Source organism: Lytechinus variegatus, chromosome 4, assembly GCF_018143015.1.
Source record: "Lytechinus variegatus isolate NC3 chromosome 4, Lvar_3.0, whole genome shotgun sequence".
Classification (NCBI taxonomy): Eukaryota; Metazoa; Echinodermata; class Echinoidea; order Temnopleuroida; family Toxopneustidae; genus Lytechinus; species Lytechinus variegatus.
Window position 1 is genome coordinate 48,596,066 of NC_054743.1, and position 21,420 is coordinate 48,617,485.

Genomic DNA, 21,420 nt, shown 5'->3' on the forward strand with positions numbered 1-21,420 from the left:
CTATGATCCGTCTAAATACATTAAATTCTGATTGTTCAAGAACTATTTTCGGTCTGTGACAACATCGCCAATTCCAATTACTTCCAAGTTTGCAATAAATCCGCATTGTAGGCTACCCCCTCCTGGGACCCCCCCCCCCCCGGAACTATTATCAGGCATTATACCATAACTCTTTATCTCCGGCATAGAATACAACTCCTACGAGTTGGAAACATTGTTCTTGGTTCCAAATATAGCCATTCCCACTCAAAGGCGCTATGTACGTCATGTATCCCTATTGTGATGTCTGCGGTACATGACTCACGCATCACTCATTCCTATGAATATACCTAGGCAGAATTCGTGCGAAGAAGAATGGAGAGTCAGTGAATATAAACATTGTGTCCGGCTGCATTCCGCGCTATAATGGCAACCCTGAGGTACTCTAAATTTACCTCCATGTCTAAACTTTGACAATGGTCTTAGACGACACCGCCACCGAAGCCCTGCAACTGCTGTACACAAAACGACATCATAACATTTCGATTTTCGAAACTTGCCAACACGTGCAGGTATATAGTCTTCCGCATCCGCCAAGCGTTTCCGATCGATACCACACAACGGGTTGCCAAATAAAAACTCGATTTCTGCACTATCAGTACCATTATCGCTTGAAGATCCCAGCCGCGTAACATCGTCCCGGAGACGTTGATATTTCTCGCCTAAAGTCTCACCACATCTTTATATGTTAGTCATTTCTTTCGTCAACAAGATTTATAGAAAATAACTGTCAAATTTGTGTTTTATTATCATATATTGCCTAATGGGGACCAACGTGAGCAAAGACGAAGCTGATCATGGTGAGTTTTTTTTTCTTTCTTTTAAAACATTTTTCTCTTGATTTTGGTAGCTCACGTACGACTCAAACGTCGGATCAAGCTGACGCCTATCATGTCTTGTGATGCTTTACACAGTGTTTGTTTAACCGTTTAAACAATTATGTTTAATTTATTGAAGATTAGATATTGAAAATTAAACTTTGTTGCTTGAGACTTAAAGCCTTGTTTAAACTGTTTAGGTAATTACTGTAAGGTTCATATAGTAAACAGCGTTGTATAATTCTTCTTTTTTCTGTGTAATAATTTGGCTAGGAGATAAAATACTTAGGAAGCCTTTTCGTGAAGGAACGTCTTGTATTTAATCCGATTTTATTCTTGTGCACTGTATGTATGATGTCAGAGCATACTAACTTCGTACTAGTGTGAGTGTATGGAGCTATTACAAATAGCTTTATGGTGAGTGGGAAGATGTTGGTTTATGGCATAAAAAAATCGACACAGAAGTTCAACATCATTGATGTTGGGCACGTTAGAAGGCTATATTGCAAGTATGGGAATTCGAGGCACATAACTTGTGTTTGTATATACATGATATTCATATTCATTCCCGCTCAGGCCCCAGACGTTAATCAATAACGATAACAATTTATTTTGGACATAAAAGTTTAAGTGATTAATTGTGATGTAAAATGTGAACCTTATAGATATTTTGAAAAGAAAAAATAAGTGAGTGATTAAGAAATATCCAGGCACCAAAAAAATTGTTGGATATGGTGATACATGTACGTGTTATATTTTCGGAACTTAAAATTTGAGTAACTTTTTTCAAAAGAATGTTATTACGCTCTATTACGCTTATGAATTGTATCATAGGTGGATCCAAGGGGCGAAACGACCCCCCCCAAAAAAAAAAAAAAAAAAATTCTCAAAAAGGAGAACGAATGTGAAGAATTTACAAATAAAAATAAAACAAATTTAATTTTGCATGCAATTCAAGTTCGCATCGTCTGTTTAATAGGGTTTCAACTCCATGTTTAAACTATTCCAGTTTTCCAATCAACGTACGAATTAGATCAGCTCGCGATTTGTGAAGTAGTTATCTTGTTTAGTAAGACATAAATCGTGTTCAAGTTTACAAAATCGCCTTGGTGTAGCGATTCTGACTCTCGCCTTGTAATCAGAGGGTCGTGTGTTCGAATCCCACCATGGCCTAGCGTCCTTTGACAAGACGTCGATCCACAAATTGCCACTCTCCACCCAGGTGTTAAATGGGTACCCGGTAGGATGTGAAAGCCTATGTAGTATGCCTAGCAATTGAGTCTTGGAACTCTTGTTGGAATGCTCCCGAGGGAGTGGAGAAGGTGCATACATTGTATGCGGGCATGCAAGGATCCGATGACCGGGGTAATACTATACCTGTAAAGCGCCTAGATAAGTCAAGCGCTATAAAAATGCAGAATATTATTATTAAAACAATGCTTGATATATCATGTTTTCAGGTATCAATTTTTTGATGGATTTTCAGTGATGGGTTTTCTCATTTTATGCTTTTTCAAAACCAATTTAATGCCAGAGCATGGAGGTAAAACATTGTAAAAGTGATGACAGTAAAGCAAAAAAACAGCACGTTGTTTAAGCCTGTCACTGTAGCAACAAGTTATTTAAACCTTTTTTTGTAATTGTTTAAACTTTTACAAACTTTTTGGCAAGTTTAAGCAAGTTTTTTTATCGTGGAGCGTTGTGGCCCAGTGGATTAGTCTTCGGACTTTGAAACAGAGGGTCGTGGGTTCGAATCCCAGCCATGGCGTAATTTCCTTCAGCAAGAAATTCATCCACATTGTGCTGCACTCGACCCAGGTGAGGTAAATGGGTACCTGGCAGGAATTTATTCCTTGAAATGCCATCGCACTCTAAAAAGGCTGCGAGGCTAAAGCCAGGGTAATAATATCCAATTACGCGCATAGGGACGTATTTGGCAGTGATATGCGCTATATAAGCATGTTGGTATTACTATTAAGCAGCAGTTTAAAGATAACAATAGTTGTTCGAGTGACGAGCTTAAACAGGGGCTATTTTTTAAACAGCGTTTTTACAGTGTAAATCTCCCCGTTCATGCATATTACATCCATTAAACGTACATCAGCTATTACGCAGCCCTTTGAGCCATGGTTCATAGATGTTGGCCTATTAAAAACGAATCTTAAGTCGAGATCTATTGGGAAAAGAATATATGGTAGAATAAACTTGAATGGACTATTTTGGTGTCAATCAATATAGCTATGGTATCCACACTTTACAAGAAAGCGCTTATATACAGAGCAAGAATTCCTGTATAATGGTAACTCTGCAAATATCAATAATGTTTGTCGACCTAGATCTTGCACAGGAATGGTCGAACAAAGTTCAAAGCTTGAAAACCTTGCTCGGACTGACACATTAAAACGCTGTAATTTTGTGTATACAACGCTGTCTACTTTATGAATCCTACAATATTTGTTTATTTCAACAAGTGTTTAAAATCTTTAACAACAAAGTTTGATTTTTAATATTTAATTTTCAATAAATTAAGCATGGATGTTTAAATATAGAAATACTGTAAGGTTCATATAGTAAGCAGCGTTGTATAAAATCTTGAAGAACATTTGTACTATATTATTTTTTTTCAAATCAAACCACTTTTGAACAGAAAATAATGAGTTTAACGTTTAAAAGGAATTTCACCCTGACAAAAACATTAATTGTAAAAGAATAGTAGAAGAATAACAAAAATATTGGAGAGGGTTTGAGATAAATCCATCAAAGAATTAAAAAGTTGTTTAATTATTTGATTTGTGACATCATATACGAGCACCTTTCCTATACGTATCGTATGGTTCAAAATCAATGAAATATCTTGTTTTTTCAGGAAATTGAAAATGGTCTTTATCATACCTTCTGAGTATCAATACACAAATCATTTCACACTCCTATAAAGGAAAATATAGAATAAGTCCCATGCACGAACCATTGCAAATGAAAGCTATGCATCTTATATTACATAACATATGGGGCAGCTGCTCGTTTATCTTTTTACGACGTCACAAATCAAAAGCTTGAAATTCTGATCACGTTCTTAATCTTTAATAGATTTTCCTCAAACTTTCACCAATACCTTTTTTATTTTTCTCTGCTATTTTTACAACAAAGTTTTTGTCAAGGTGAACTTGCCCTTTAATGGCAATATACCCCCAAAATGATCTATTCAGGTGTCCTTGCCCCCCCCCCTTAATATTATGTTCATTTTTTTAACATTCGTTCTACAATTGGTACAATGCTACTGTAAACATTAATGACTTCGTGTTCTGTTAATGTAGTTAACCCTTGTTGACCACTGAATTCTGAAAGCAACGTTGGGGTGGTCAGAGATCGCATTATTCCAGTAGCCAACGGGTTGAGATAGGTCTATTGCACAATGGTCTGTTTCGTAAAGAGTTGCATCTCTGGTAACTTTGTCATGATGCCAATGTAACGTGGGAACATCGCCCATTCGCCACTCGCAATCGAGGCTTCCATGGTAGATACAATATTATTGCAAAGTTACTGTACATTTAGATCTTTATGAAACGGACTCCAAGAGAGCGTTTCATCCGTATTCTTATCCGACAAGTTGTCATATCTGACATCTTTCAGTAGCCGAGAGGCATTGTTCCTATGGTAACTGTCGTAAGAAACGGAACTTGTTAGTTAGATACAACAAGTAATATCATGAAATGATCCACAGGCTATGCATGGTAAAAACATAGTCTTATACTTTAACAAATTATGAATACAAATTTCTCTTAAAATGAATAGCTTTAAGTTGATACAATCACTCGACTGGTGTGCTGTGCAAACCCTTCACTCGAGTTTAGTGTGCTGAATGCACAGTCTACAATGGTCCGTATTCTGAAGTCAGGTTTAAATTAAACTTAGGTTTAAAGTTGTGGTGTAAGTATGGACAGCCAATTACGACATAATCACTAACAGTAGATATATCATACTTTCAGCTCATTCGGTTCTCAAAATATTCATAATTGTGTAGAAAGTATAAATAGATGATTGTCTTCACCATCGATGAATCAGGCAAGAGCACAGTAAACATAAGAAACATACAACTTAATAAAATTTTGATACTTTTGGCTTCCCATACTTAGACCACAACTTTAAACCTGAGTTTAAGTTAAACCCGACTTCAGAATACGGGCCAATGACTTTAGTGCAGAGAGCTAGTCTTGTGTCTAATCGACATTTTGTCTGACGATCATGATGATCACGGATATCAATACAAATCGGCATTTCTATTTTTAGGACAGGCATGGGTACACCCAGTTTCTTTATCTCGATTCTTTGAGTAAGTCTCGTCATGGAATATTTGTAGATAGTGGAAGCGGATGTAGATCTATCCGCGTTCCAGATCGGATTTCCGTGACAAGTTATCTGTACTCTGAAACAAATACGTTTTGAGGGTGACACGAAATTTGCTCATGCGACTCTTGCACCGGGCTTAAGGTGGGGGGGGGTAAAGGTTGCAATATGGTTATATTTAAGGTTTAGGGTTAGGTTTAGGGCATGGTATATACATGTAGTTAAACCCAGGGTTGAAGTCAGTCATTCGATTAGCGTATGGTATTTAGATAGGAGCAAATGTCATGGAACCGTTTTACCCCCCCCCCCCCCCCCCGCCCCCCCCCCCCCGCTGTGTCAATAGGTATTTGGTGAGATAAAGTTATTTTATTTTGGGAGTGAGATCTCTGGTTTGATTGCCTTGTCAGAAATATGTTATGTGACCCCCCCCCCCCCCCCCATAAAGGAATATAGGCCTACCCCAATCGCCCGTGTTTAAGCTAATAAAGCTTGAAAACAGAAACAAAATTATACCAGGAAGGTTCCACCGGGGATAGGCCTTTTGTCGAAATTGTCCTTGTGCATATTTGTTGTAAAATAGGCATTTATTCTTCAAGCTGTCTGGTCTCTATAGCCAGACATTTAAAACTTCCTTGACCAGACCAGCTAGGCTTATACATCACAGCAACTTCAAACCGAACATTCGTAACATGTGCATATGGCTCATATTTAACATCACAACTTTACGATACGATTAATGAAACGCTCCTTTTAACACTTTTCCTACCCTTTTTTTACACTTTGAAGTTTAGTCAAGGAGGTAACCATAAAAATTTACAAGGTTTGATACTTTATTGATCATTTTTACACGGTTTTGGTTTCTGATAATCGTGTCAATATTTTGTTTGAAAAACGATGGACGTCTTATATCTTTATGGCGCCTCTTTATTAAAATATATGCACTTCCATTCTTTGTTCTTTACTTCAGTTCAAGAATAAGGACACTGCTTTAAAAGCAAAGACATAAATTGATTATAATCTAGGTGAAAACAACAGACGTACACAAATCGATGACATAATTTGAAACGATTAGTTAGGGTTTTACATATTTTTTTTCTAGTATTTATTTCGAGGCAAACATTCGACATTTAGTTCTCTTTTTTATTTAAAAATTTGATATTTCCTGGTTGAGAATTCAGACCTGATGGAAAAAGTTTCTTGCTTACAAATTGGTCTCGGTTTGTTTATCGAGCTTGTTTTTGGTTTTGTTTAATGGCTATTATTTGCATCAGATGATATTTGAGAAGTCCTGAGAATAACAACAACAGGAATATAATACATTATCACACGAGGAAATAATTTGATTCCTGCGTTGTTTCTGTTTATTCTTATCTATGTTTAGGTAATTGTATACTTCGTTTTCATTTCTACAGAAATGCCCCATTATGATACGTTTGACATAACAGTACTGATCCCTGCTAAAATATTACCAGCAATGAAAAGTTTCCTGAACTAGATAAGGAAAATGCAATATTCTTTTTTTATTCTTAAATATTGTACAATATCTTGTAAAATTCAATCTTTACCTTGTCAAAAACTATTTTATTACAGCTTAATCTTACACCAAAAAAGGGAAATATATACTATTTTAGTATAGTCTTACCAGACTTTTTCGACTTGCTAGCTATATTGACAATTCCACACAGTTCCAATATTAAATCATGGTTTATTATATGAAAACAAAACAGAAGCTCGAGTTTAAGGGGAAATATTAGGGGGAGAATAATCCGCTTCTAATCATATTTTGTTTTGAAAACTTGACCTACTATGTAGGAAGGGTGCACGTTTTCTGCAGTGGCGTAGCTAGAATTTTTTTCCCGGGGGGCACTGGGGGGTCCTTGCTTTTTCAGGGGGGGGGGGCACCGGCCATTTTTCCGGTGTGTGTGTATGTGTCCACAAGGGCGGATCCGACTTTCGCCAATAGAGGACGGGGCCCGAAATTATCTTCACCTATATCAGTCACTTCTTAGTTTTATTCTTATAAAACAACATAAACATGAAATAATCTCATAAGCCTTATAAAAAGTGCGAGCGCGAAGCGCAAGCGATTTTTTTTTTACTTTAATGCATTTTTTCCTGAAAATTTATTTTTCTGGGCAATGTTATGTGTGATCCTGAACAAGATTCGTACGTTCCCCCAAGCGCGAACAGAAATTTTTATCAACTGTTCTAGCATTATCGAAAAGGGACCTATTAAGGACTGCTTACAGTTACCCACGAAGACGGTATATATTTCAATAATGCGAGCGCGAAGCGCGATCAAATTTTTTGACATTCCGACCTAAAAAAGGTCATTCTAAGCACTTTTTGTATTAATTAACGGGATAGGTATGTAACTAAACAATTGATGCAAGCGCAAAGCGCGAGAGGAAGAAAATTGAGATTTTAGACCTAAAAGCGGGACACTCATATTTTGTAAGTCATAAATAGGATATAGTCAATTGGGTATAATTAATAATGCGATCGTGAAGCCTGAGCAGACAATTATTGATATTCTGATGTGAAACTGGATAATTTAAGTACATTTTAAATAAAGAACATGCAGGCTATCGCGCATGTTTTATATTTAGACCTAAAATCTGGGCATTCTGAATACATTTGTTTAATGGAACATTATGGAATACACGTAGACAGTATGAACTTGGCAAATCAAACAATGTGACCACGCAGCGTGAGCTTAAAATGTTGATATGTAAACCATAAAACGGACATTTTACTGAGCACTTAAATTTGTAAATGAAAAAAAAATAATGAAAGCTTGATGTCCGAGCTAAAATATGTTTTGCATATTGACTTCAAAACTTGCTCCACATTAGCCTATTGAGCAAGATATGAATCCCATCGAACAGGCAATTATGGCGCGAAGCGCCAGCAAAAATTTTATATAGTAACATGAAAAGATTTGTTTTTTTTAATTGCAAGTCTTCCCCTCACATTATTTCATTCACTTGTCTTCCTCCTCTTATTTTCCTCTTCTTTTTTCTTCTGTCTTTCTTCTTCTTTTCCTTTCTTCTTTCTCCTTTTTTCTTTTCTTTTTTTTTGCTCTGCCAATTTTTGTCAGGAGGGGCACCTGGGGTGGGGCACACCAAATCTCAGGGGGGGGCACGTGCCCCCAGGCCCCCCTGTAGCTACGCCACTAGTTTCCTGACTGTCGAGAATGATTGAGGGATCAATGTGCTTGTAGTACCATCAGTACTGGAATATGTGCTACCAGGTATTTTTATAAAGCATTTCTGGACACGATGGCTCAGTGGTAAGGTACCTGTCTCATAAACGGGAGGTCATGAGTTCGATGCCCAGTCGAGTCATACCTAACACAGTTGGGATCTTGTGCATTCTTGACAGGTGCTCGACGTATGAGATGGGAATAGGGTAATACAATAACGTCATGCGAGGCCCGCTGAGAGGCAGTTCACAATATATGAGTTTGGTTACCATAGGTTAATAAGAATCGTATATTTGACAAAAATCTTTGAAATAAAACAAAGTAAGATTCAATGGATTGATTCCTTCTCAGAATACTATTTATTGATTAAAATACCCGACCTGGAATTTCATCGGGTCTATATCAGGGGCCGCAGAACGGTTGAGAAAGTTGGGGGATGACCATGCAACAAATCACATCAGATGGTAATTTTTGCGTTTTTGTAAACGGTTTTGGAACGAGGGGGGGGGCTGAATCCCACCCGGGCCCCGGTTACGCGGCCCCTGTATTTATATAATTTGCATTTCATTAATTCAGAAACTGCTCAAATCATTTCCTTATATGATCATCGGCTATGAGTTTGCAGTTTGCATGCAGCATTGGATAGGCGGCCTATTTTTTCCGTCTACCCAATGAGCCGAGGACATCAGCAATTAGGAACCTCCAAATGTGGCTATACATTGTACAAATTATGTAATCCAACTAATCCTTGGTACTCTTGACTGGATACACTGGACTGGCCTCTATTGTCGTTTTCTGAACGACCGCCTCTTGACGCCGTAGTCCTCATCGTAATAGATCACTATTTACGTCAGACAAACAAAGAAGAAAAGAATTCCTATTTAATTGCGATCGTTGCCTGGAACCAATATCCCCAATATCATTGTTTGCGACTTTATCGTACAAATGAAACTTCTCGAAGCACCAATGAATGTTGCATCAAAAGATTCCACACGCCTACAAGTCGTTTAAAGATCAAAACAAGGACTTTGACAGTAAATTAAGCATTCTTGTGTACACAAATTATGGTAATATCCGTGTCGGCTGTTGTGTAAACTTTACCATTTTGGTAACTTTGGCACCCAACCGAAATTTCATTAGAACTTACCTATTTGGTACCATAAGTTATGCCAATATTTTGAATATAGGTACGTGTGAAGCCCTTTTACAAAATCAACTCAACCCTTACTCCCAACCCCCCCCCCCAAAAAAAAAAAAACAATGTCAAGATAAAGGTCCTATATTATTTCACGCGGGGTACGCCCACCTCGATTTTCGAAGACGGTACGTGCACGGATATACGACAGTAAGTATATGTCTGAATTGCAAAACATAATTTTCATAGATTCCCCCCCCCCAAATATAAATATCACACTTGATAATTATGGTTGATAGTGATGAAGGGGGAGGGCACTCTGGCTGATTCGGAAAGGGTAGCGGTGTTCGGCCCCAAAATCAGTCGCACTTGGTGCATGGCCACACTACCATTATAATTCGTGGGTGGTGAATGTCTGGGGTTGCAAAAAGTAAGGTTTGTAGTTCTTTTAAAAGAAAATATGTATTTTATACTTAAAATGATACGATTCTCCTTCCTGCTAACATTTTTAACTGCAGTACGACTCTCAACGCATAATTCATTTAACATGCATGGAATATAGCAGTCAGTCAGTTTGCTCTGCGTGAACAGTATGAGTTATTGTATGTGTGTTTGTATTTCTTACCTACTGGACTTTTTTGTGTATTTCGCATTGGATATCACTATTGAGGGAAAATGATCCGATCTCACCGTTCTATTTATGATGTTGACCTTTGGAATCAGTTTCCTAATAGTGCGAATGTCAATAACATAACAACTACCTAATATGTACAAAAGACCATGTTATATTATGAGAGGGAAAGAGCGAAAGAAAGGGGGGGGGGTGAAGATGGTGGTGAAAAAGAAAGCGGATATTTCTTCAGGGAGTATAGTTTGGAGAACAATGGAGAAACGATTATAATTATCAGAGGCCGTGCTACGTACGGAATGGGGCAGGGAGCTGAGGGGGCGACGCGTTGCAACGGCCCCATATAATTTAAAACTGGGGACAAGGAGAAAGGGTGGGAAAGGAGATACCGTGTGTCTCAAAAAAAAGTAACACTTTTGAAATGGTTGCCAAATTGAGCATATGTAATTTTATGAAGAAATGCATATGTATAGAAAGCTGAAGGACCAACCTTTCATATTATATGAAAAATTGGAGAAAAAAAAATCATGCTTCGATGAACAGTGTTCACTTAAGTTAGAGGTATGAAAACGTGCCTGCGCAGGATTTTTCCTTCCAATTTTGGACAGGTAAGTTACTTGTAGCTTAGAAAATAAGGTCGATATGAGATATTCATGATCGATGGATCAACAGGATATTTTGAATACCTTGAATACCATTCCTTTTTCTCTGTTATTTATCAATCCCGAAACACCACCGCCCAACCCCCCCCCCTCCACACACACACACACACTTCCACTCCCATCTTATTGTATCATTGATCTGGTAGATGTGAACGGGATTAAGGATGAATGGGAATTGGCTAAATTGAAATATTCCAAATCATAATTACATTACGCAACCCACTGTCCTCCCCCTCCCACACACACACACACATACAACCTTCTTCCTATCCTCTCACCTACTCCTTCCTTTTTTATCACTTTTCTTCTGAAAGTTTGGTGGATCATTTTTTTCCATTAATAATCAAATTATTCACCAGTCACTCATTTTGATCAATGAAATCAATCGATAAATCACTGAAACATTAATTCGATCAAGCAATTGCTCAAACCAATTATCACACGCACACATACCACACACACACACGCACGTACACACACATACTTTTTTTTTTTTAATAATGGTTTTATTCTGACTTCATGAACATTTCAATTTAACATTTCAAATCATATATAATACTTTACACTTCATATTTTCACTTTTTTTTCCACTAACTTAACAAAATCATGAGTCATATATCTTAAAAAAACAACAATGAAATCAGTTATTATAAAAATGCATACACGCGCACACCCACACACACACACACATTAGGGCAGACATGACAAAAGCAAGCTAAATCTTATCAGTTCATAGTCCACATGGCTATCTTTTCTTCTTGACTGAATATCACGGCTTTCAAAAGTCTTTCACATTAATGATCGACATCCTTTTAACTCTTAATCCATCGATCATGAATATCTCATATCAAATTTATTTTGTATGCTATACCTGTCCAAAATTGGAAGGAAAAATCCTGCGCAGGCCCATTTTCATACCTCTAACTTAAGTGAACCCTGTTCATCGAAGCATGATTTTTTTTCTTCAATTTTTTCATTTCATATGAAAGGTTGGTCCTTTAGCTTTCCATACATATCGACATTTTTTCATGAAATAATATATGCTTAATTTGGCAACCATTTCAAAAGTGTTACGGTTTTTTTGAGAGACACACGGTATAGTAGGAAAGAATTTAAAAAAAAACTGTGCCAAAACGATACATGTGGTTCATGTAATTCTGACCCTCTTTTTGACTATGTTGTGCAATCGAGAGACAAAAGTGGCGTCATCTTTACTTGCGCCCCCCCCCCCCCCCCAATCCTGGCTCCGCGATTGGACATGGTCGATGACTACGTGCTAAAAAATATTTATCGGCTGTTAACGGAGAAAGGCACTTTTAAAAGATGTAGAAAGTGGCTTTCTGTTTCACTTTGGTTTTTTTTTGTTTTCCCTTTGTTTTTTTTTTCCCTGTATTATATTTCCTTCTTTTACTTTCTAGAAGGCAAATTATCATATGTATTAATTCAACAAATAGAGTTTAAACCGTTCAAAGTGGTAGACAAACCCAGGATTTTCTTTTTTTTTTAGTTTGTCCCAGGACTTGAATTTCAGGGCTTTATAAGAAAACGTTTATACCATAACACGGAGGAAAGTATGGGAGTGAAGGGGAAGGAGAGAGAGAGAGAGAGAATGGCACATAGGCAGACAGAATGTCCCTCCCTCAACTGCTTATCGCATTTTTCATGCAATAACCTGCTATGCCCATCGATATCATTATATGAATAGAGCTACATGTAAATGCGCTCTTCTTGAGGCCAAAAATGTGCTCCAAAGGGTCTGTCGCGCACAAAATAATTTCCATATGTTTTTCTATTGAGTGTGCGCGTGCGTACGTGGAGTACTTTCCGCGTTGATATGGCCCCAATGCGCCATGGATTTGTTCTGGCTCCTTTGCCTCAGAACATCGTGCGTGCGGCAGCGAACATCAAGCTCCATCCATAAGTTTATGGATATCGATGGCTATACCCAACATAAGCATAATAGGGATTTGTTTTTATATACTTTGTCAAAATATTGATAACGGGGATGATGCCACAGGAGAGGTGATGAGTCCGATTAGGACAGGGGGCATCGAACATAGGGTGCCCTCATCTTCCCTGCCCAAAAGGAAGAACAGTCCGGAAGAAATATAGCCTTCCTATCTCCCTTCTCCCCCATTCGTTTCCTTTTAAAACGCTACAACATTCACATGAGGTTGTCAAAACAGCAAACACCATCAATGAAGAAGATTATTCTGGCCCTCGACATTTCATGAATTGGGATTAGGAGATCTTCATCCACGAATGCATTGAGGCATAGGCCTACTAGTAATACTTAAGTGAACATATAGATTTGCATATCTCTAATTTTTCTGCTTTTTTTCTTTGTCCTTTGAACAGGAAAAGTCGAGGAAACCAAACTTAGAGGGCGCTACACAAGTCACATGAAAGGATTCGTTAATAAAGGTGGTTCAAAGCATCCATGTGACCTCACAGTCACCATTGAGACGGATGACGTTATCCACATGATAGAGAAGTCTTACCGTCATGAGGCACAGATCAGTGGTGAACTCAACTGTCCAGTACTGTCCAAGGACCCGGTTCCGTTCTCCGGAGGCAAGTTTTACGTTCAAAGCTCAAACGAAACCAATCTGGAATTCAAAAGTATGATTTACGAGACGCTATTACCTTTCGGAGATAAGGATTACTTCTTCAAAGGAATGAGAGTAGTCCACGAGGACACGTTCGTCGGGAATGATGCAACAGATGACTCCGCACTGGGCATTGTCATCAAGAAAGGGCCAACCTTCAAGGCAGAGACATTTACCTCAGGTCAAGTTTCGGCCAAACTGGTGGATATCGCAAATGAGCTCTCAAATATCGAAATTTCAGGACCTGGGGATAATGAGAAACTGGAGGTAGAATGGAAAGCGAAACTTGGATTCTTTCTTGGCGGTATTCTGGTCGATACTAGTAATATGTTCTCTCCTAATCAGTTCTGCCCGTCATCATCGGCTCGGGAAAGGCGCCCGCTCAATCTGAAAGGCATCAAGCCTGTTGTGTACCATCTGACGGCCAAAGATGGTGTGCCTCTGGTAATGACTCGTTACAATTGTGGCAACAAGGGACCGATCCTGTTCCTTCACGGACTCTGTGTTACAAGCAGAATATTCTCTTTAGATACCATAGACAAGAGCGTCGTAGAGTTCTTCTGCGAGCATGGGTTTGACATGTGGGTCTTGGAACTTAGGTTCTCAGTTGCCCTTCCTTCACATAGGAAACCTACGCAAATGCACGACTCCGCAGAGAGAGATCTTCCACCTGCTATAGACTTCATTCTAAAAGAAACCGCGTCGCTTGACCTTCAGGTATATGCGCATTGCATCGGGTCTCTCACCATGCACATTGCCTTGTTTGGTCGGCATATTGACAGGAGGAAGATCAGGTGCTTTGTAGCCTCTCAGTCCGGATTCTGCATGATATCGTCGGCAATGAACCATGCTAAAGCCAATACCAGACTTGACAGTATCGCTGTTGCGTTTGGCTTTTCAGGACTCAATGCATATACGGACAAGAACGACCACGTGCGTGAGAAGGTAATGTCGGCGGTTGCCAATGCTCTTGCGCGATCGACACTCGACGAAAAGAATCAGTGTAGTAATATCGTGTGCCACCGGATAACCTCAATGTTCGGCCTGATGTGGGAACATCGGAACCTGAATGAAAAGACACACGATACCTTGACCGAGTGGTTCGGTTTCGGACACGCTGAATACTACCACCATCTCGCGGTCACATTCCGGAAGGGCAGATTAACCGACTTCAGGGGCAAGGATATCTACTTACCGGATTTCAACTCAAAAAATCGTCTCCAATCGCCACTGTATCGCAAGGCAATGAAGAACATGGACATTCCGGTGTTATATTATGTCGGATCGTTGAACAGAGGTTGGGATATCGAAGCCACTCGTCAGAGTTATGTCAGATGCAAGGAAGCGAACCCTGATCAGCATTATGAATGGTTTCAGATTCCGGAGTATGGGCACCTGGACTGCATCATGGGGAAGAATGCCTCAAAGGACGTCTATCCACGGATCCTACCCTTCCTTGACAAGTATGCCGTGGCAAATTGTGTGTGGCAAGGAGGTGACGATGGTGGTCGTTAAGATTGAAACTCTGCAGATATAGAGCTCTGCAAATATGAGATCATCTTCAACGAATGTAAAAGACTTTTGATCCGGAACATTTCATCGGTGTAGGTGAAAGACATTTATGCTATATATGCGTTTTGGAAACTTAAGATTTTCCTTTGTTAATCGCTTGAGTTTGATCTTCATAAAACACCATCTACCAATAAGTTTCAGTCCGCGCGTTCCATTTCAACCCTTGCCTGAGGACAGTTTTTTCTTGCCAATAATACACACGAAATACGGAAGAGTTACGACAAATTCTATTCTGAATTTTGTACTACCAAGTCCTACTATGGTTTATTACAGTACCGTCTTTCCATTTCCCAAGATTCCATGGAATATTGAATTCTATGACATCAAGCAGTGTTTTCTGTTAAACTGATACGCATGATATTACCAGGGTTTCGATATTTTAAAGTCCCTGTCTACCCTACTATTGCATGTTATAGGTGATATTTCAACGTGTTTTTTTTAGTTATTTCTGATGTTTTAATCGCTACTGTACACAATGGTGCATGATAAAAAAAAACTATTGTCAATATCATATCCTTGCTGTGTGTAAAACTTTTATATGATGTTCGAAAGCAATAACTTGCTATTGATAAATTTGCCATAACCTTTGCACAAATATCTTGAGAGATGAAGATGAAAATTCTCACCATGACACGTAATGTATATTTTCTAATGTTCAAAAGCGCTGACTCCATACAGAGGTAGCGTTCATAATATTTCTGGCAGAAAATGTGAATGCTGCGCGAAGTTTTCACACGATCAGATGATCATGATGATTATGGAGCATTATGTGGAGCGTTGTGGCCCAGTGGATTAGTCTTCGGACTTTGAAACAGAGGGTCGTGGGTTCGAATCCCAGCCATGGCGTAATTTCCTTCAGCAAGAAATTTATCCACACTGTGCTGCACTCAACCCAGGTGAGATGAATGGGTACTCGGTAGGAAGAAATTCCTTGAATGCTTTGAGCGTCTAGGCAGCCCAGCTAAAGCCGGGTAATAATAATAGCAGGGCCCGCTGGGAGAACAGTTTTCGGAACTGAAGCGGCTTCCCTGGGTAAATATACCTATATTATTATTATTATTATTATATTGACTGTAATATAATAAGGAGTTTTCGCAATAGCGACGGAGACGGATTCTACAACATAGAAAACCCCTTCATGACAAAGCAGTCTTTGTCAAAAATCGGTGAATCTTACGGCGATCAGCTGTTCCGGTTCACTCATTTTTCGACAAAGACCTCTCAGCTGTTCCTTGTTATTTGACGGGCATTTTCAATAGACATGATAGACTTTTCAGTTTTTCCGAGTCTGTCCCCGTGGCGATTGCGAAATCTCGCTATTATGTTACAGACACAAGCAAGATCGACCCACGCAGGTCATACTCTATTATCTGTTAGATTAGCCACCGATGTTCTTCTCAATTTTGATTTTCGATGACATCATGATCGGATTATGCTACGATTATTCGTTCATTCGTGTATTCAAGTAAACATTTGAATAGAATGTGGCTTGGGAAGTTTCATTATATTGTACAATTTATGGCCAGAAAGCAGTAATCATCTAACGTCCCATTTCATTGTCCACGGCGGAGTAATATAAGAATGCAGGTCAGATCAAATCAGGAGAAGTGAGGGCTCTGTTCTTGTTTCATCGTGATTGTGCCATGGGCCAGAGATGGCCTGGTGGGTGTTCCATAAAACTGTTCGTAAGTTAAGAGCGACTTTCTTGGGGTAAATGGTAAATCAATTGGCGATTTGGTTAAGCGTGTAAGAAAGGTTCACCAGTCTTTCTTCAAGTCGCTCTTAACTTACGAACAGCTTTATGAAACAGCCCCCTGGTGGTACAGTCGCTGACCGGCAATCAGTAGATGAGAGGTTTAAATCCTACTGGTTCCTAGATCTGTTCTGACCTATCAGATAGATCGATCGATGCGATCTTAAAGGACAAGTCCACCCCAACAAAAACTTGATTTGAATAAAAAGAGAAAAATTCAACAAGAATAACACGGAAATTTTCATCAAAATCGGATATAAAATAAGAAAGTTATGACATTTTAGAATTTCGCGTCATTTCACAAAAACAGTTACATGAACGAGCCAGCTACATCCAAATGAGAGAGTCGATGATGGCATTCACTCACTATTTCTTTTGTTTTTTATTGTTTCAAATATGAAATATTTTCATTTTCTCGTCATTGTCATGTGAAATGAAGTTTCATTCCTCCCTGAACACGTGGAATTCCATTATTTTAACATTTTGTGCTTCAGGCAAGGAGGTCATTATCGTCTAATTCGTAAAAATTGAAATATTGTATAATTCAAACAATACAAAACAAAAGAAATAGTGAGTGAGTGACGTCATCAACTCTCTCATTTGGATGTAACTGGCTCGTTCATATAACTATTTTGTTAAAAATAAGCGAAACTTTGAATTGTCATAACTTTCTTATTTTACATCCGATTTTGATGAAATCTTCAGCATTGTGATTGTCTGATTTTTCTCTATTGATTCAAATCAACATTTTTCTGAGGTGGACTTGACCTTTAAGGGGTTGAAAGCCATAAATTGTATATACAATATAAGCATAGAATACTATATATACTGATCACGATAATCATTTTCAGAAAGGTTCATTTTACAGCTGTATATAGCTTGCTAAGAATAAAAAACATGAATAATGAGCGCAGATTGCTTGTAGATAGTCCTGCTAGCCTGTGCTCCGAGTCGTCGATTTGTGCTTGAAGAAGGCCTTGTTGACTTAATTAAAAAAGTCCAATGTTTTTAGAAAACATACGTCAGTTAGATTCGAAAACAGGAACTAATGGTAAATCAGTTATTTCAAGGACAAGTTTTTTTTGTTTGTTTGTTTTTACAATCGGACCATTAGGTTCAAAGAGGGATTTGTTTTGTGTGTGTGATTGTTTTTTTACCTTTTTTTTACAAATTCAGGCCTATTTATGACTATGTAGTTTATGCTGCACTCACTACGATTGCCTTATTTTATAATAACTATAAATACACCAATACATTTTCTAGTACCCGAGAACAAAGCCACAACTGTCGTTATGACAACTTCTCATTTAAAGTGACGGAAATGAATGGTTCGATAATTAAGATAGATCTGCCGCGGATCCTGAGGAAAGCAGCTTTGCAACATATACTACTGTAACACTATATTGAAGGGGTGGTCTCACTTGTATGTTTTAGACAGCCTTTTTGCCAAGGTTACCATCCCGTTTTCCTATTAAATCTCATATCGAGAATTGCATTTTGTTGACAAAAATAAAAGATATTTATTTTAAAGAAAATTGTATAGAATTTGACCTCTTGATCTTTTGCAAAAAAGGCAATTCTTGCATCTAGAATGGCATGCTTGATGAAAAAATTTTAAAAATGAATGTGAAATCGGTTTGTCGCGCGGAAATTGGTACACTGTAGTCTCCGCGCACAGACCCATGTGCATAATGCAGAGTCTGACGTAGTGGGACTATATTCACTATGCACTGTGGCTGACACAGAGCATGGACTTACTACTATGTCAGAGTGGTATAGTACATGCACAGACAGACTTTTCTTCTAGACCTGTAATTGGTTAAAGTGTCAAATTTGAGTCTGTGACCCGTTGCAAAGAGGAGTTAAAATCAAACGCTACTCTAAAAAAAAATCAACCAATGAAATGCGGATATTAGGGATTTGGGATTGACGTTAGGAGTTGCTTTTACTCGCAATTCTTTTTTTTAAAACCGACCCAAAGTCTGACATCCCCTTGACTTTTTCAAACGCAGTATATGGGACAAGAGAATGCAACAAAGGTTATGTGTCCGTTTCATAACGGTTGCGCAATTATTGTACAAAATAGCATAGTATACCATTTATATTTATAATTTCTATTGTAATATATTGAAATTAATTTATAAGAAAGTGCTTTTCTTAAATGTTGCTGTAATTATGTCGAAATTCCAAACGAGCTGAAACTGTACTAATTCTTGCTGTGCACCTGATTGAATGTAATTGCCATTTTCTATCATCATTAAAATACTAAATATAAAACAAACCCTGCTTCGATACACTGGCATTCAAGGACTTCTAGTCGTGTAATTATTGAGTTGTTTGCTACTTCCGCGTACGAACACTAACCCAGTAGCGCTTTAGGCTGGGCATGGGACCATCACTACCCAACCCCCCCCCCCCTTATCCCCTTCACCTCCTCCCTGTGTATTTTCAATTAAGGGGGGGGGGGGTAAGAGGGAATTCAGAGAAAGAGAGAAGAAAGGAAAGCATGAAAAGAAGGGTATCCCTTCCGGAAAGAAAATACGGTGTGTTCAAAGTATGGAATACAATTCGAAATCACGTTCACACTGTGAAGCAGTTTTAGCATTTCAACAGTGTAAATAACAAAATTAGAGAGTCAACCATGTAAACATCCCCCCCCCCCCTCCCCTGTGGACACGCTGTTTACAGTCACACTGTCGAGGTGTCCACAGAGCGAAAACGTCTTCACACTGTTGAATTCGAGCATAACAGTGTGAATAATATTTTCACATAGTCCTACATGTGAACACACTGTAATCACACTCAGGCCCGTATTCTAAAGTCGAGTTTAACTTAAACTCGGGTTAAAGGTGGGATTTAAGTATGGATAGCCAATTGTTACCTATATCACTACAGTAGAGATATCATATTTCAACTCATTTGGCTCTCAAATCATTCATAATTGTCTAGAAAGTATGAATAGATGATTGTTTTCACCATTGAAGAATCAGGAAAGAGCACAGTAAATATCAGAAACAATGAACTTAATAAAAATGTTGATACTTTTGGCTTCCCATAATTTCAGCACAGAGTTAGACCATGGTCTATGTTAAACCTGACTTCAGAATACGGGCCTCTGTCTCGCTGTGTTCTTTCCAGGAGGGATAGGTCATTAAACTCTACTTGAAGGACAAGTCCACCCCAACAAAAGAGTTGATTTGAATAAAAACAGAAAAATCCAACCAGCATAACGCTAAAAATTTCATCAAAATTGGATGAATAAAAGTTATGACATTTTAAAGTTTCGCGTATTTTTCACAAAACGGAATATGTACAACTTGGTGTTATGCAAATGAGTCAGTCGATGATGTTCATCACACTACTTTTTTGTTCTACTGTTTGAATCACACAATATTTCTTCTATTTTTACAGAATTGACAATAAGGACCAAGTTGACTGAACCATATAATATCAAACAGTGCTCATCCCATGTGTTCATCAGCACTTGACAATGAGGATAAAATAAGAATATTTCATACAATAAAAGAGAAATACAACAGAAATAATGTGTGGATGACGTCATCAGTGTCCTCATTTGCATACCGACCAGGATGTGAATATTACTGTGAAATAAGCAAAATTTTAAAATGTCATAACTCTCTTATTTTACATCCGTTTTTGATGAAATTTTCAGTGTTATGCTTGTTGAATTTTCAGAATTTTCAGTATTATGGTTGTTGGATTTTTCTCTTTGTATTCAAATCAACTTTTTGATGGGGTGGACTTTTCCTTGAACTGCATCATGATCATAGTTGGAAAAGAGATATATTTAGCTAAATTGAGAAATGAGTTCCCTTCATTTAACCCAGTAATTAAAACGATATTATGAAATGGAAAATACAACAAATCTCAGAGAAAATGAATTTCGAAATAAATGGTTTCATTTTAGAAAGTTTTTCTAACAAGTTTACAATAGGTTACTTTTAATAACATGATTAATGCTTTCCTTGTGGATAAATCTTCCCTAAAAAAATTCTTGCCAAAATGGCTTTGGTTGTGACAGTTATCTATTCTCGTGTCAGTTTGACTTTTTTATGTGCGTGTATACGTTAAAAGACAGTGTCATGTTCATATTATTCACTGCTCTATATAATTGTGTTATGTATAAGTTTTTTTTAAATAGAGAACCCTGTAGACGGTGAAAAGAGAGTATAAGAGTTGGTAATTTTTGTCAAATTTGTATAAAAAACGAATATCGCACAATTTAACCCCCCAAAAACCCAGTGAGTCAGGGGCCGCGGAACCGGGAAGGGGGGGGGGGGCTTCACCCCCCTCCCCACTTTTTCCAAAACCGTGTACAAAAACGTAAAAATTACCATGTGATTGTGATTTTTAGCATGGTCAGCCCCCCCCCCACTTTTGGCTCAGCCCCCACTTTGAAAACCATTCCACGGCTCCTGTGATCGAGTGATGGACATTTGGACATAACCAAATTCTGGATACAACTGTTTCGTAAAATATAAGCGAAAGATTAAAATGTAACGCATTACTTGTGCTGACATCCCATTATGATGAACTTTCCAACGTTATATTTGTCTGATTTTTCTTTAATGATTTTTTTTTCTGGGGTGGACTTTGACCTTTAACGCAAGTCAATCAAATGAAGCATCATTCAT

At 38.2% G+C, this 21,420-nt stretch overlaps 1 protein-coding gene across 1 annotated transcript; it reads left to right on the plus strand.

The window, feature by feature from the left end:
* The first annotated feature begins 304 nt into the window (after positions 1 to 304).
* Positions 305 to 15,829, plus strand: LOC121414223. The gene is made up of 2 exons (XM_041607325.1): positions 305 to 839; positions 13,190 to 15,829. Exons 1-2 carry the CDS (start codon positions 803 to 805, stop codon positions 14,953 to 14,955), a joined length of 1,803 nt encoding a protein of 600 aa, XP_041463259.1. The 5' UTR covers positions 305 to 802; the 3' UTR covers positions 14,956 to 15,829.
* Positions 15,830 to 21,420: the final 5,591 nt, after the last annotated feature.

Excerpts from the sequence above, each read along its gene's own strand:
- LOC121414223 (XM_041607325.1), top strand. The coding sequence starts at position 803 with ATGGGGACCAACGTGAGCAAAGACGAAGCTGATCATG. Across the intron at positions 840-13,189 it reads CAAAGACGAAGCTGATCATG|GAAAAGTCGAGGAAACCAAA; the intron begins GTGAGTTTTTTT and ends TCCTTTGAACAG.